This window comes from Petaurus breviceps, unplaced genomic scaffold, assembly GCF_028583685.1.
Source record: "Petaurus breviceps papuanus isolate PSGF00001 unplaced genomic scaffold, PetGlider_PUasm1.0 90721, whole genome shotgun sequence".
Taxonomy (NCBI): Eukaryota; Metazoa; Chordata; class Mammalia; order Diprotodontia; family Petauridae; genus Petaurus; species Petaurus breviceps.
The window spans coordinates 3,159,709-3,175,107 of NW_027187322.1; the positions used below are offsets into that span (position 1 = coordinate 3,159,709).

Genomic DNA, 15,399 nt, shown 5'->3' on the forward strand with positions numbered 1-15,399 from the left:
CTTCCTGAAAGGAGATCAGCCCTGGCACACCCCAGCATGTTAACTCTTCTCTGCCCACAGCACCCTTCTGGGCCCACACAATGCCAGCTGCCTCTGTTCCTGTTGGCACCATCCCAACGTGCCCAGGGACCATGATGCCCCAAGCAGCTCAGCTCTCTCATCCTGGACTCCCCCTGGCCCCAAACCTGCACACAGGCGTGGGTTAAGCTGGGCATCTGTCCTGGGCCCACGAAGGGCCTGTGACTCACCCACGGGGCATCGTTCTGCCGTCCTTGGGTTCGGCCCCCCTCCCCCTGGGAGGAGAGTGCCCCCTCATGGTCATGGGCTGGCTTCCCCCCAGCATCTTGGCTTGGAGCTCTTAGGTTGCCATGGTGAGAGGAGGCTGCATTCCCCCACATCATTGCCATGGTAACCACCCCCTTTTCTGGGGGTGGTACTGGCAGCATTAAAGGGGGATGGGGAAGCCTGGCTTTGAGGTCGTCAGCGCACGGCCCAGCTGGGGCCTCTCTGCCTGCCCACCCAGATCCTTCCATGGGTCTGGTCCAGCGGGCCCGTCCAAGCAGGGCCTGGCAGGTAGGTGCAAGACGAAGGAGGCAGCTCCTCCCAGTACACACCTTCTGGAGCTGCCTGGCCCTGCCTCCCACTAGGACCTCTCCAAGGCCACACCAGTCATAGAGGCGCCATGGGTGTTGGGCAAGAGCAGGCCTTGGTAGTCAGAGGAGCTGGGTTCGGATCCCCCCTTTTTTGGGGGACGCAGTTTCTGATGTCCCCTGGGAGACAGGTGCTTTTCTTCCGATTTCACAGCTGAAACTGAGGAGGGGGCCTAGCCCAGGCCAGTCAGGGAGCCTACTGAGCGCAGGCCCAGCACTCCAGCCACCGGGCCGCCTTTCTGCAGCACTCAGTCTGGGGGACTGCCTTCTTCATCTGGAGCGAGATGGGGCTGGCAGGGACCTAGCACCAGGGGGCTCCTGAAGCCCCTTTCCCCTCTAATCTGGGATGAATTCCAAGGGGCCAAGGAACAGACCAAGAGAGGAGGCTGCGTCCTGCCTGTCTGGAGGAACGTGGGCCCATCAGACCCTCTCAGGTCAATCTGATCTGGTGCCAATCCACTTTACAGATAACAAGTCTAATGTCCAGAGTCCCCCGTTTGCCTAGGCTCACATGGGTCTAAGTAGCCAAGAGTTGGGACTCTAGCCCAGCCCCTCAGGGTGCCAGCTGGCAGAGTGCAGGAGACCACGTTTCCCTGGCCCACAGGCACTGGGGTCTTGAGAGGCCTCTCTGGACCTTGCTCCCAGCAGGGCTCTTTCAAGGAGGAGAAGGGCCTTCTCTCCCTTGCCAAAGGGGGAGGCCTCATTAGGACTTCCCAGCAGGGAGGGTAGGGGGTGGGGAACAAGCACACAAGAGACAGGGCAGAGTTGTTTTAATTATTAAATTTTAATTATGCTACCATGATTCTAATCCCCAGGAAAACCTGGGTACCTTAGTTCTCAATCCAAAAATATGTCATTTCAAGGAGCCTTGAAGGACAGCAGAGATCCAGCTGGCCCTCGGCCCCTACCCCTGGCAGCGTAGGGTCAACAGGACAGCTTCCAGCGACCCCTGGGGTGGGGTGGCAAAGGCTGGCTGGCACTGGGCCATTCTAAGAGTCTACTGGCTCTGGGTGAAAGTGACAGAGTCCCCCATGTCTGGGGATGGGTATCCAGGACACCTGGAGCCTGGTGGCATCCCAGCTGTCAAGGGGCCAGATGGTGGAAGAAAGAGTAGTGAAGTCCAGACCACAGAGTCATCTGGTGGCTGGAGGGCCCAGGAGCCGGTCCAGGAGCCCCAGATGTCCAGTCAGGCCTTGAGTGCAGCTTGTCTGCCCTTCAGGGGCTAGAAGACATGAAATCAGCTGTGGGCAGTCCCACCTGGGTGGGAGAGTGACTGCCCCAGGCCAAGAAGATGAGCCTTCTGCAGGAGAGGGAGGCAGCTCAGCCCTGGTGTGCCTAGGTGGGACCTGAGAATGGGACCAGCAGGGCTGTCTGGATTCAGGAAGGAAGGCCAGCAGCTTCCAATAGTGCCTTCAGGTCAACCCCCATCTGAGGACCAGAGGGGCTCAAGGTGGCCCATGCAAGGCTGGGTGGCTTGGTGGCCACCCAGGGTCACAGCCAGAGACCCAACAAACCCCCCTGCCCTCAGCAGTGGGAGCCAACATTCCCAACAGGAGCCCAGCCCACCTCTAGCCCCTGAATACCTGCCCCCCACTTGGTGACAAAGGGGATGGGCAGCCCCTCAGGGACCATTTTTGCCCTTACCCTCAGCTTTCCTCTTCTGTGGGGACACAGCCACCTTAGCCTGGGGAAGAAGAGAAGCAGTGCCCTGCTCCCATTTGGTCTCCAAGCAAGCATGCTTCCTCCTTTTCCCCATCATTTATGAACCTTCCTGGGTTGGGATTATGGGACCTCAGAGCCCAGTGAGGCTGGCTGATCCCACATTTTACAAAGATGTTAAGTGATGGGCCCAGGAAGCAAACTTGAGAGATGAGACCTGAACCCAGGGCCTTGGACTTTTACCTCAATGGCCTTCCAAGGGGCTCCGATGCAGCACAGCAGAAGCACAGGGCCTGCCCGGGGCTCCCCAGGTAGCCCCCCATGGACTCCACATCACTGACACAGACGGTCATGCCCTTGACCTCGTCATTGACCATGAATCCCTCTTCCCTCAGTTCTTTCCTGGGCCGTCAGCCCTGCACTGGCTTCCTCCTCCTCCTCCCTTTCCTCTCTTGAGCCCTAGATCAGCCCCACTGCACACCCCACTGCCTATGGCTGAACAGGCCTTCCCAAGCCCCAGCCTCGGACCCTCCCTGCCTATGGAGCCAGTGTGGCCCCTCCCTCTTCTGCTGGTGCTTCCTCACACCTGTCCATTCCTCTCCAAGCCTTTCTGGCTCCTGCCTCAAGCTTAGATGCTACTGGAAAGATGGAGGCCATTCACTGAGAGCCCCCTCTTCCCTGGCAGAACCTCTTCAGCTCCCACGGACCCAATGGTCATCTCCATGCAGCTGATTCTTGGATTCATCCAGCCCTAACCCAGCTGAGCCCCAACATGGCGAGTACCCCTATCCTCTCTCTCGGCCTAGACTCCCCCTCCATCCCACTCACTCAACAGACCCCCTTCCCAACACTTCCAGAATCCACTCCCTTCTCTCCCAACACAGCTCCCACCCTGGTGCAGACGAGCATCCCCTCACCCCAGATTATTTTGTTTTTTGGAGGGCAACTGGAGTTAAGTGACTTGCACAAAGTCACATGGCTAGTAAGTGTGTCAAGTGTCTTGAGGCCAAATTTGAACTCAGGTCCTCCTGACTCCAGGGCCGGTTCTCTATTCACTGGGCCACCTAGCTGCCTACTCACCCAGAATTATTGCAATGGCTGCTGGGAGGCCTGCCTGCCTCAGGTATCCCCCCCACTTTGGCCATCACCTGACCATGTCACTCCGCTCCAAACTCCAGAGGCTCCTATCACCAGCAGGAGCATTCCAAGCCCCCTCCGACCTTTCCTGCCTTGGCTCCAGCCTCCTGGATGTCCATTTCCTGCCCCCGCTCCAGTTCTGGGTGTTTTCACTAGCTGCTCCCCTCCAGTCTCTGCACAAGCCCACCTTCCTATGGGAAGTCTCTCTGGTGGCCCTTAGCTCAAGGGCCCTCCTTCTCTGATCACCCCTTCCCCTCCCCACTAGACCAGGAGCTCCGGAGGGCGGGGACCCCAGTGCTTTCCATGGTGCCTGGCACCCAGGTGGCACTGAATTCGTGCTTGTGGGTAATGGCGACCACTAGGCTAGGGGTGGCAAAGTCCTGCCTCCAAGGCCTGCCCCCCTTCCTAGGTCCCACAACACTCCAGCCAATCCACATAGGCTCTCTTCCCAAAAGCCACTTGGACTCTGCCCCCACCCTGAAACTTATCTGGCTCAGATCTAGGCCTCCTTTCTGGGCTGCTGCCTCTCCCAGCACCCTCCCCAGGGGCTATGCCGGGCCCTCATCAGCCTGCCTCACAGGAAGCCTCTCCTGGGAAGGGCCTAAGGGAGCACCAGATAAAAGAAGTCAATGCTCTCCTCCTCGGCCTACCTTCTTAATGGCTGTCCAGTCCTCCAGAATGTCCATATCCTCCAGCATGTAGACAATATAAGGACCTGAGAGGGGCTGGGTCAAGGAAAACAGAAGCCAGGCCTAGCCACCTACACTGACACTGCCCTGCCACCTGGATAAGCATTGCTTGTGTATGGAGCCCAGCTCCTCGGCTCCACCCCTACCCCAACCCTCGAGCCAATGAGGGCCGTGGACCTCCATAACCTGTCCTCCTCAGGTCCACATCCCCTGTTCATTCACCCCCAGCCTCAAAACTGGCCTCCTGAAGCAGCTCCCCAGCCTAGGCCTCAGGTCTCTAAGCTCTGCCCTCCCCAAAGGGCTCGTGGGCACCCTCCCATAGCCTGGAGTTCACCAGGCCATCCCCAGCTCAGGAAGCACCAGACTGCCTTGAGGACCTTGAACAACTTCCCCATCTGCTTGGCACTTAAAGGGGCCCTGCCAGTGTGGCAGCCTCCCCTCCCACCACCCTCAGAAATCCTGGTTCCCAGGGGCCTCGTCCCTTTCAGATTCCAACAGCCTCCTGGGGGCTTTCCTGCGGGTCTAAAGCTCCTGGGGGCAAGGACAATTTGGACCCGAAGTCCCAGGCGCACAATGGGTGCCCAATGTGTGCTTGGTGAATCACCTCTCATTTCTAGTGCTCTGACGTTCCATGGCATACCCCCACCCCCCACTGTGATTCCTTTGAGGAAGAATTCCAAAGGTGGAAACCCACTCCCCTGATGCTGATACAGTCCAGAAGGACCACCTCAGGCCTGAAGTAGGTACTGACCTGCTCAGGGCTGGACAGCCAAGATGTGCCAAAGACAGGCCCTGAACAGATCCCCAGGTAGTCGATCCCCTAGGCCCCACACTGCCTTTGCTGAAGCCAGGCCCCTCTTTGCACAGGGAGGATGTGCAGGTGACTCAGGTTGACGCCGGGCTTTTTGGACCCAAACCTTCCTGAGCAGCACACGGGCCAGGCCCAGAATGTTCCTTACTCCCAGGTGTGAGCCCCTGCAGAGCCCCTCTGAGCCTGCCCAGGTGTGCCGCCTCTGCCAGGCATAAGTAACCTGAGCAGACCACGCCCAGCCCGAGGCCCTCAGGCGTAAGGATACCAGAGACCAGTGGTGCCTTCTTCCTCTTGCCTGCCTGCAAGGCCTCCCAGGACCGCGAGCTTCCCTTTGGGTGCGCCTTGTCATCCCACCACTCTGTGCCAGACGGGCAGGTCAGCAGGCCCCCCACGCCCCCCAGGCCATGCCCCGCACCCCCCCCCCAGGTCCCAGGCCTCACCCGAGTTGATGCTGATGCTCCGGCGGTCCTCTTCCAGCCGCTGGATGCGCTCTTGGAGCTCCCCTCGGAGGGCATCGTACAGCAGTAGCCGCTCACTCTGGAAAGGGGGCTGGCAGTCAGCACGGCTGGCATTGGCGCCCCTGCTGCAGGGCCTGCTCCGCCCCCTTCCCACTCACCTCCAGGTGCTGCCGGGCTCCCTGGACCTCACATTCATACTTGTTCCTGATCACATCCAGACAGAAGCCTTTGTAGATGCCTGGAGGGAGAAAGAGCAGGCCTTGACCAGTGGGTGGTGCTGGGGAGGGGCAGGAGACAGGAGGGAAGGAACAGCTCCCCTGGGGAGTGTACTCACCTGCCACCTGAATTCGAATCTTGAGACTCTGCTGCAGCCCCCCAAGGGGCTCGGTGTACTCAGGCGCTCGCTCCGCCCCAACCTCCTCTAGCCGGAAACGCACCTGGCTCAGCCGCTCCTTGAACAGCCTGACACACAAAGAGGCAAAGAATGCCATCTACCTCCACCATCCCATTTGACAGAGAGAGAAACTGAGGCCCAAGGTCACTTAGAAAGTGAGTGGCAGGGTCAGGACTCAGACCCACGTCTTCCATGCTAGGGCCAGGTCCCACCAGTACAGCGACCTGCCTCAGGAATGCCAGGCTCTGCAAGGGGGGCTCCCCAAACTCACTTCTCCTTGAGTTCTGAGAACTGCTTCTCCAGGTCAGACATCTCATCGAGGCACTCGACGCGGCGACGCTCACAATCCTCATCGTCCATTTCTGCAGGACAGAGGGCCGGTCAGGACACCCTGGCAGGATGATGGGAGGGAGGGAGGGTCGCCCTGGGAGAGGCGGGGCTGGGGCGCCAGCAGGCTTACCTGAGCTCTCACCATCTGACTCCGTCTGGCTAGCGCTCTGCTCGTCCTCACTGCCCTCGTCCTCCAGCCCGTTCATCTCCGGGGCAGAGTCCCCGTCCCCGTCCCCCTCCATGGCCCTGGCTTCTCTGCCCAGGGGCTGGCCTGGCATTGTCACTCTGAGAAGAGAAGGCGTCTTTCAGAACTGCCGCCAGCCATAAGGCCCTACAGAGCCATGTGCGAAGGCTGAATCAGCTCCCTAGAATGATGAGGTCACTTCTAGCCCCAGTCGAGTCGCTGTTCCTATAACACATGGGCCCAGGTGGGCATGACAGGGATGCCAGCACCTCAGACAGGCCTTGCCCAAGGTGATGGGGCAGGTAAACCCTCCATGGCTGTGTGTGTCCTTGCTAAGGCAATGTAGTAAGGTATGGGAGGCCCTGGTATCACTTGCCCTGGGGGGAGGGGAGCTCTCAGTTTCCTCAATGTGCAAATGAGGGAGGATTAGATGCTCTGGGGGTCCCATGCCCCTCCCTGACCTGTATTGATAGTCCTCTCAGCTGGCAATCAGATGTGGGATCTGAGGGCTTGGGTTCAAAGCCTGACTTTGCCATGTAACAGGGATTGCAGGGAGCACTGGACAGAGGGCTAGACTCAGGATCTGGAAAAACTGGGTTCAAATTCCACCTCAGACACTCAGACAAGTCATTTCCCTCTTTGCCTCAGTTTCCTTTTCTGTTTGTTTTTGTTTTTGCCTTTTGGAGGGCAATTGGGGTTAAGTAATTTGCCCAAGGTCACACAGCTAGTTTGTGTGTGTGTGTGTGGGTGGGTGTGTGTGTGTGTGTGTGTGTGTGGGTGTTAAGTGTCTGAAGCCAGAACCGAACTCAGGACTTCCTGACTCCGGGGCCAGCACTTTACTCACTTCACCACCTAGCCACCCCTCAGTTTCCTTTTCTGTAAAATGAGGGTTGGACTAAACATCATTTAAGGTCCCTTCTGAGTAGAAATCAAGTCACCTCTGGTGAGCCTCAGTTTCCCTATCCAGTCTTTATTAGGGGAGTTCCAGGAACAGAACTAAGTACCAAGGTTACAAAGAAAATGCAGAAATAGTTCCTACCCTCAGGGAGCTAACATTCAAATGTACATAAAGTTGTTTCTTGGCAAGGGGGTGGAGTGGGGGGTAGACAAAGGGGAGAGAGGCCCCCAAGGCCCTGGAGAATCAGGGAAGTTGAGAGATGTGGGGGTGAGGGAGAGAAAAGAGAGGAGAGGGAGCTCAGGAGATGAATATGGGTGGGGAGGCCAGTCAAAGCCCAGAAGGCCAAACAAAGAAATCTCTATTTGATCCTCCAAGTGGGAGTGGACCAGGGCTTGGACCAGGGTGGGCAGGGCAGAGGGGAGAGAACCAGCAAGACGTGTGGTCCTCCAGCCTGGATGTGAGGCTCCTGCTGGGGGCCCCAGGCTTCGCGACCAGGAGGAGGGCCCGGCTTACTCTCAACACTAAGGCCTGTCCTGGGAGAAGGTGAACTTTGGCTGAGACACACACACAAAGAATGGGAAAAACAAGCTGGATTCCTAAGGAGACACCATTTAAAGAGTCCCAGGTCCTTATCAGAAATGCACAAAGGCCCAGGGGGTCTGGCCATCCTTCTCTCAAAGGGAAATCCAAGAGCTGCCCACTTTCCCCGCAGGCTCCCCCATGGAAGCAGCTGGAGCCTAGATTCCCAGGGGGCTCCGGGGCCCACACCACCCAAGCAAATTCCATGCAGATGAGTTACAGGAAGCTGTCTTCCACAGAAGACCTTTTCAGACCCAAAATTAGCTCTTCCAGTGCCCTTAAAGGTTAACCAAAAAAAAAACCAGTAACATTGCCAGAACATTGGAAAGAAACAGGCACCAAATGGATTCTGGGGGCTGGGCAAATAGGTCATAAACATCTCATAGAATCTTCACAGCAACGCTGGGAAGTAGGTGCTATTATCCCCATTTTACAGCTCAGGAAACTGAGGCAAACAAAAGTTAAGTGACTTACCCGGGGTCACATCACACACACACACACACACACACACACACACACACACACACACAGAGTAAGTAAGATGCTGGGCCTGGAGTCCTAGCTGTGTGATCCTGGGCAGGTCACTTCACCCTGTTTGCCTCATTTTCCTCATCTGAAAAATGAGCTGAAGAAGGAAATGGCCAACCAGTCCGTATCTCTGCCAAGAAAACCCCCCATGGGGTCCCCAAGGATTGGGCAGAGTCCTGAGCTGCTGCTTGGCAAAATCTTCACTCAGGTCCCTCTCGGGAGGCCTGGTCTCGTCTGGAGATTCAAAGAGTCAGCAGGACCCTGGGCGTGTTCTGAATTGTCTGGAGCCTCAGTTTCCCCTGCAGCATTTCTGCTCAGTAAGTTAAGCCTGGTGAAGGCCCCCAAAGCACGTGTTTTGGCAGGTCATGCTGGCCTTGTCCAGAACCATGAAACCTGAGAACTTGGAGGAAGTGGCAGCCCACCCTGAAGGAATTCCCACTGCAGCCACCTGGCAGCCCATTCACCTCCTGCCTAGATAGGCCTCCTGACATCCCCACCTCCCACCCCCTCCTCCCCTCTCTGCTCCTGGCCCTGTCCTCAGGCCAAAAGGAACTAGAACAAGGGTAACCCAGCCCAGTCTTCTCCAGCCCAAACCTATGTCCAGCTCCTTCCACAATCTCATCCCTGGGAAATTTCCTTACACTGCAAGACGCAATCTGCCTGGTCCTCACAGCGCCTCAGACTCCTGTGCCCCTGACAGGGCCCTTGGAGAGCAGGCCATGGGCTCCAGGGCCCTTATCTGAAGGGGTCAGGGAGGGCTTTTCTCCCCATTTTCCACCAGCTACATTTTGGACTTCGGAACTTCTCATCAAACCCTGCAACCCCCCCCTCTCCCTTTAGATTGTAAGCTGTCTCTGCATTGGTAACCCCACTGCTTACACAGTGCCTGGCACGTAGTAATTTAACATTTATTAACTGACCAGCCTGTTCTTTCTAGCCCGAGGCCCTAGACCATCCTGGCTCCCCCACCTCAGGAGCTCTCCAGCTCCTTTGTCCTTTGTAAATAGTGGCCCAACCCCCGGAACTGAACACCAAACTGCCTGAGATCCAGCATGCCTGGGAGTCACTTTCCCCGCTGCTGACTCATCTTGAGTCCTTACACAGACTCCCAGATCTTTTTCAGAACTGCTGCCTCTCCATGGTTCTCTGATCTCCTACTTGGGAAGGTGGCTTTTTGGACCCAAGCTTGGGACTTTCCATTCAACCCTACTGAATGTAATCTTACTAAATTCAGCCCAAGGCCGGATCCTGGCTCTGGCACCCTCTTCCTCAGCTATCTATCCCTCTCATCGAGGTCATCGCCACATCCAAAGACAAACATCATAGGTGCGCTGTACTATTTACGGGAGTAACTGATAAAAACGGAAGCGACACTGGCCAAGCCAGGATCCCTGGGGTTCCCCACCTGAGACCCCCTGCCGCAAGGACACGGAGCCCCTTTGGTCATTAGCGCCGGCCAGTTCGGAGTGCCTCGGACCGATCGTTTCCCTCCAAGGACGGTGGGTGGGAGATTCTCTAGGCATTCCTGCATCTCGGGACTGGGGTCACATCTCTCACCAGGCTCCCCACCGGGGTCGTCTCTGCTTCTTCCCCCGGGCCCGGGACGCCCCCACCCCATACACACCCCTCCGATTTCGGGGTGCCTCTCTTGGAGGGCTACCCGGCCCTGCGCCCCCTCCCCTCTTTGGCCTCCCAGGGTCAGCAGACCGCAAGCCGGGCCGGGCTTAATCAAAGCGGGGAGCGTCCGAAGCCCCCAGGACGTCCGGGGCGTCCCCTGCACGGAGCCCGCGGCCGCGGAGGCGCACTGCACAGAGGAGGGCTCTGAGGCTCAGAGAGGCCCGGGGCATCCCTCCGCGGCTCATGGACCCTCCCCCCGCCCGGAGCAATGGTCCGGTGCGGGCCCGTGGAACCCGCCCGGGCGGACGCTACCACCGCTCGCGCCGCGGGGAGGGGCAGAGGGCGCGGCCGGGACGAACCTTTCACCCGGGGTCCCGGATCCAGGCGGCTGCTCCAGGGGGTCCGGGGTCGGGGGTGCCGCGACAGACGCAGCCGGCAGCCGGCCGTGTCCCGGAAGTCTCGCGCCCGGCCCCGCCCCCGAGGAGGGGCCGAACATACCGGGCCCCGCCCCTCCATGAGCGAGCGGGAACTCGCTGTTCTACGTCATCAAGGAGCGCCGAGCTGCAAGGGACTCTGGGACGCCACCGGCGCCCACGTTTCCGTAGCAACCTGGAACGCTCCCCTGGCCTTTTCACGGGCAGTGGTACAGGACTGTGGGAATTTTCCGCTTCCGTCCGTGCGCTCAGGGACTGCAGCTCCATGGCCCGTCCAGGCCTGAACCCCCGCGCTCTGGCAGCTGCCACTCCCCCCGCCCTCTCAGGCTATTACTTGCTTTGTACAGAGAGGGAAACCAAGGTTCCTAGGGGGGAAGGGACGCAATAAAGAAACATACCCACAGTTACACAGGACTTTTACAGTCTGTACCGCACCTTATAAGTCATTCTCTCCTTTAGGCCCAAACAACCCGGGAAGATAAAATGCTGCACACATCATTATTACTGCCACTTCATAGATGAGGAAAACTGAGGCTCCAAAGTGGTTTGCCCAGACCTTAGTTCTGTCATGACTTTGAACCCTGATGCTGTAAGGGAACAACACTGAGACAAGCTGGTCCACGTAAACACTGCTTTATTGGTATACTGTCATCCAAGTCAAAGTTCCTGGCTCTGCATCTATGTGGGATGGGGGTTTCCTTTCACCAAGGGGGCTCTTTCCCCATCCATTCTGATGCCCTGACTCGTACCAGTCACAGACGCCAAACCTGAGAGCTGGAACAGGTCTCCAAGAACAAGTCTCTCCTTTTACAGACACATAAACTGAGACTCAGAGGGGAACGGATTTGCTCAAGGGTCACACAGCAAGTCCGAGGCAGCGTCCAGGACTCCCAGCCTCCTTCTTTCCCTTAAACCATCAGATTCAGAGGTGAAAGGGACCTCGGTCATCTGGGCCAACTCTTTCCTTTTACTGATGGGGAAACTGAGGCCCAGAGAGGGGAGGAGAGTGGCCCAAGATAAGTGGTGGAGAAAAAGGGCAGGGCCCTAGGGATATGCAGAATGACTAGAATGAAGGACTTTTGGCAACTATCTCTGAACCACGATTCAAGCTTCCCAAATTGAATGAAGCTTACTTCTTTTCCCAAAGTCCTCACTCCCTTTACAAATCCCTTGCCATCCCCCACCCTCCTCGGGAATCTTACCTCTTGGCTTTGTCACATCAATGCTCATCACCCACCTAAAAAGGCCCACCCCCGGGGTGAAGGGCTGGGTTAGCCCCTCTTGCCTCTTACAGGCCTGAGGGGGAAACCTGAAGAGCCAAAGGCCCCAGCCCTGTCTTCAGAGGCTGCTCTAGGCGGGTCAGCACCTCAGCATCTCCTTGGAGAATCTGGGTACTTCATCTTCAACTCCTGCTTGAACTGTCGGAAGAGGATTTTGTTGCGCTGATTCTCTGCCTCCTTCTGGGGGTGGAAATCCCCTGGCATCTTGAAGCCCTTGTGGACCAGGAAAGCATCATTCAGTACCTCAAACTCGTACCCTGCTACGTGGAGCTCACAGGCCTGCAAAGGAAGAGGGGAGGGCAAAGGGTCAAAGTGGTGCTGCCTCCCCTCCTACCACCCCCTCAGCTCTTACCAGACACCTTTTTTTCGGCCACTCCCCTCCCACCCCAGGGAGAGAGGTGCTGGCACCTGGCTGATGCGATTGAAGCCATACTGTCGAAACCTCTCATCATAGGAGGGCACTGCACCTCCGGCCACATAGAAGGGCTCCCAGGGGTCCTGCCAGGTCACCCGGTAGGCAGGGCGCAGGGGTCCCCCTGGGGGCAGAGTGAGCCATCGAGAGTAGTTGGTGGGGGCCTGGCATCGGGGGCACAGTTCAGCATAGAATGGGCGCACGTGTCCCATCTTAAGGAAACGCATCAGCTCGATCTTGGTGCGAGGGACCCGGACCCCCTGGCGGATCTCGAAGGCAGGCACCACCAGGGCCCGGCCGGCCCTGCCCTCGCCCAGGGCCAGCAGCTCCAACAGGCCGGTCCAGAGCCCCTCGCTGGGCACCATGTCCACGTCCACGACAAGGGCGTGGCCGGCGCCCTCTCGGGCCACGTTTCGAAGCAGGTTGTTGGGGTAGGAGACATTGGTGGCCAGAGCGTAGTTACGGCCCGAGCGGCTGCGGGCGCCCAGGCTCGTGAACACATCAGTGCAGCTGCTGATGCGCGCGAACTCGCCCGGCTCGCGGGGGTCGGGCACGGCGGCCTCGGTGCGAGCCGGGCACACCAGGTGCATGGTCAGGCGGTCGCGCACCGCCTGCGTGCAGAGCGCGCCCAGCGCATAGGTCAGCACCGTGGCCAGCTGCGCCTCGTCCGGCCGCGCGGCGAACACGGCCACGGCCAGCGGCCCGGCCCAGCGCTCCAGCAGCGTGCCCACGTGGCCCAGGTTGCTGAGGCTGGCATGCGTGGCTAGCAGCAGGGCGTCGCGCGGCCGGCGCGAGGGGTCCCCCAGCACGTGCCGGTACACGCGGTAGTCGCCGCTGGCGTCCAGGGCGCCCCCGGCTGCCAACACTGCCCGCAGCTGCTCCTTGGCGCTCTCGGCAGCGCGGCGCTGCAGGCTGGCGCCCAGGGCAGCTCCACCGGGGAAGAGCTGCCCGTAGCGGCGCCGCTGCTCGCGCCCGTGCAGCCCGGCCAGCAGCGAGAGGTAGACGAACTGCAGCAGCGCCACGGCCAGCAGCGCCGCCAGCGCCAGCTTGTAGGCCGAGCAGCGGCCCGCCGCGTGCCCACCGCCCGCCGCCGCCGCCGCCACCGCCAGCGGGTGGGGCATCGCGCGCCGCCCTGGCCGGCCGGGGCCTGGGGGAGGGGAGGAGGCGAAGAGCCGCTGGGGGCCGAGCCGGGCCGAGCGGAGCGCAGTGCGGACGCCGCTGCCGCCGCCGCCGCCGTCCGAGCCACTGCAGCGGCGGCTGGCGGGGCGGTGCGGGACGCGGGGAGCGTGCGCTCGCCCTCTGCCCAGCGGGAGGACGCACTGCAGCCGCGAGCGCCCCGCGGCCAGCCCGGCCGCTGCGGCTGCGCCGCGCGGTGTGTGCGGCGGGTGTGCGTGCGAGGTTCCGAAGGGTCCCGCTCCTAATAGCCACGGGCTGGAGGCTCGCGCGGCCGGGTTTGCAAATGCCGCATTTCTGCGGGTCACCTGGTGGTGGCCTGGCACGCGTGCCCGGTGCCCTCCTCCCTGGCAAGAGCGAAGGCAGGAAAGGAAGCGGCGGCGGGCTCTCTGAGTGCTGGCTCATAGCTCCCAGCAGGAGCCTCGGACCGCGTGCGCTCCCCTCTGCCCTGGCAGTGCCAGGACGGGGACAGGACCTCTGCCAGCCCACTCTTGGAGTGGCAGTCCACTCCGCTGGGGGGAGGGCACAGTATGCGATGCTGGAGTCGCAAATAAATGTGACCGTGGGAGGACACCGTGACACCTGCGCCCCCGTTTGCACCCCCGCTGCCATCTTTCCGTGGGGGGTGGGGCGTGTCCACAAAGGCCTGCGGCAGGCGGCTCGCGACCCTTACAAAAGAAAACGCGAGCGTGGGGCAGGAAGCGAGGTGGCGAACCCCCCGGGCCCCTCTCCCGCCGCCCCTCCTCGCAGCTGCAGTCGCTCGCCGGGCAGGGCTCGCGCGCTGCTCTTCGGCGGTCAGGGGCCAGGAGGCCGAGGCAGGAGGAGGAGGTTGGCGCGGTGCGCGCCACCGCTGGGCGCAGGGACAAGGGGCTGCTCCGAGAAACGAGCCCGCGGCGGGACGAGGTGGCCGAGTGGTTAAGGCGATGGACTGCTAATCCATTGTGCTCTGCACGCGTGGGTTCGAATCCCATCCTCGTCGGTCTCCTTTTCCGCCCGCCCTGCAGTAATTTTCCACCTCGGGTCTCTCGGCAACCCCTCGTTTGGCTGGGGCTTTGGGGAAAGGAGAGAGGGGCGCCAACAGAGCATCCTCCCTGCGACACTCCCCTGCCCAAGAGGGACGGAGCCCACCCTTCTTTTGGTCTCTGTTTGACCTGAGCCCAGAGAAGGAGGCCCCTGTCCAGGGAAGGCAGCGAGTGAGCGTCTGGGGGTTGCTGGTCGCTGTCCACCTCGTGGCCCACCTGTCCTTGCCTCCCTAGCCCCGGGCCCACGAGGTCAGCAGGAAGATCTCGGGCTGGGGGGCTTTCGATTTAGCAAACATATATGGGCACTGAGTGGACAGTGCCCTGAGATAGGCATGGGGCGCCTGACTTCATGGGGCTTCCAGGGGAGTAGAATGTCTCACACACGCACACACATTTAGAAGTAGAAGAAATCCCCTTTACAGGTAAGAAGACTGAGGTCCAGAGACTCAGCACAACTTTCTTCCCCAGAACGTTTCCCCACCTCTTAGCCTCCCCCAGAGTCCCCATATATGTGATCCGCATAGACTTGGATGTGTGCACACGTTGTCTCTCCCTTAGGAAGACAGTAACGCTCTCTGGGGGCAGGGATAGTTGCTTTTTAAAAATTTCTGCAATGTCTGTGCTTGGCACACAGTAGGTGCAGAATAAAAGCTTGTCCACTGATTGAGCCTTAATAGCTTTGTGCCCTGTGCTGGGGCCCTAGATCCTGGGTTCAGCTCCTGGTTCTGCTGCTTCTTACTTGGGTGACCCCCCACCCCAAGGAAGCTCTGACCCCTGGTGTTGGGGTGGGACACAGCTCCGAGAAGGAGGAATCTGCCTCCCCTGAAGCCAAAGCCAAACCAGGGTTCTCCCCATAGATAGATGACAGGGGCTGATTCATTACCAAGGAACTGAGGAAGGGAAGGGGAGGCCAGCCCAAGGCCTCCCCCCCCCCCCCACCAGAGAAGGATCAGTCAGTATTTATTAGCATCTTTACAGACATTTTCTTGTTTTGATTCTCACAATCCCATGAAGTAGGTGCTGTAATTATCCCTACTTTACAGATGAAGAAACTCAAGCCGATGGGTGAAATGACTTGCTCAGGGTCACTCAGACTTTCTGAGGTTGGATTTGAACTCAGGTCTTCCTGACTCCTGGCTCAGAA

The 15,399-nt window shown here is 59.5% G+C and overlaps 2 protein-coding genes and 1 non-coding gene across 6 annotated transcripts; 1 reads left to right on the forward strand and 2 right to left on the reverse strand.

Annotated features, from left to right (window-relative positions):
- Window positions 1–1,415: 1,415 nt before the first annotated feature.
- On the reverse strand, window positions 1,416–10,418 carry BRMS1 (BRMS1 transcriptional repressor and anoikis regulator). 4 transcript variants are annotated; one of them, XM_069066396.1, is made up of 11 exons: window positions 10,294–10,418; window positions 6,259–6,413; window positions 6,070–6,160; window positions 5,739–5,866; window positions 5,563–5,642; window positions 5,387–5,483; window positions 5,212–5,304; window positions 4,097–4,161; window positions 2,295–2,334; window positions 1,838–1,872; window positions 1,416–1,700 (listed from the first exon to the last, which is right to left on the reverse strand). In XM_069066396.1, the coding sequence occupies exons 2-11, from the start codon at window positions 6,404–6,406 to the stop codon at window positions 1,575–1,577; spliced, it is 903 nt and encodes a 300-aa protein (XP_068922497.1). In that variant the 5' UTR covers window positions 6,407–6,413; window positions 10,294–10,418; the 3' UTR covers window positions 1,416–1,574. The 4 variants fall into 4 exon arrangements, with proteins under 4 accessions (XP_068922497.1, XP_068922499.1, XP_068922500.1 ...); XM_069066398.1 differs by having other exon boundaries at window positions 1,416–1,872; XM_069066399.1 differs by lacking the exons at window positions 1,416–1,700; window positions 1,838–1,872 and adding an exon at window positions 1,895–1,996.
- A 566-nt stretch (window positions 10,419–10,984) lies between these two features.
- B4GAT1 (beta-1,4-glucuronyltransferase 1) lies at window positions 10,985–13,181 on the reverse strand. The gene is made up of 2 exons (XM_069066401.1): window positions 12,057–13,181; window positions 10,985–11,927 (listed from the first exon to the last, which is right to left on the reverse strand). Exons 1-2 carry the CDS (start codon window positions 13,179–13,181, stop codon window positions 11,736–11,738), a joined length of 1,317 nt encoding a protein of 438 aa, XP_068922502.1. The 3' UTR covers window positions 10,985–11,735.
- Window positions 13,182–14,130: 949 nt separating this feature from the next.
- TRNAS-GCU (transfer RNA serine (anticodon GCU)) lies at window positions 14,131–14,212 on the forward strand. The gene has a single exon. It is a non-coding gene; the product is annotated as a tRNA-Ser (tRNA).
- The last annotated feature ends 1,187 nt before the right edge of the window (window positions 14,213–15,399 follow it).

What these genes read in the sequence shown, in the direction of transcription:
- BRMS1 (XM_069066396.1), bottom strand. Translation starts at nt 6,406, where the DNA reads ATGCCAGGCCAGCCCCTGGGCAGAGAAGCCAGGGCCATGGAGGGGGAC. An exon ending in TTCTCAGAACTCAAGGAGAA is followed by an intron (nt 5,867 to 6,069) that starts GTGAGTTTGGGG and finishes TTTGTGTGTCAG; the next exon opens with GCTGTTCAAGGAGCGGCTGA. An exon ending in ACAGAAGAGGAAAGCTGAGG is followed by an intron (nt 1,873 to 2,294) that starts GTAAGGGCAAAA and finishes CATGTCTTCTAG; the next exon opens with CCCCTGAAGGGCAGACAAGC.
- B4GAT1 (XM_069066401.1), bottom strand. Translation starts at nt 13,181, where the DNA reads ATGCCCCACCCGCTGGCGGTGGCGGCGGCGGCGGCGGGCGGTGGGCAC. An exon ending in GCTTCAATCGCATCAGCCAG is followed by an intron (nt 11,928 to 12,056) that starts GTGCCAGCACCT and finishes CTTCCTTTGCAG; the next exon opens with GCCTGTGAGCTCCACGTAGC.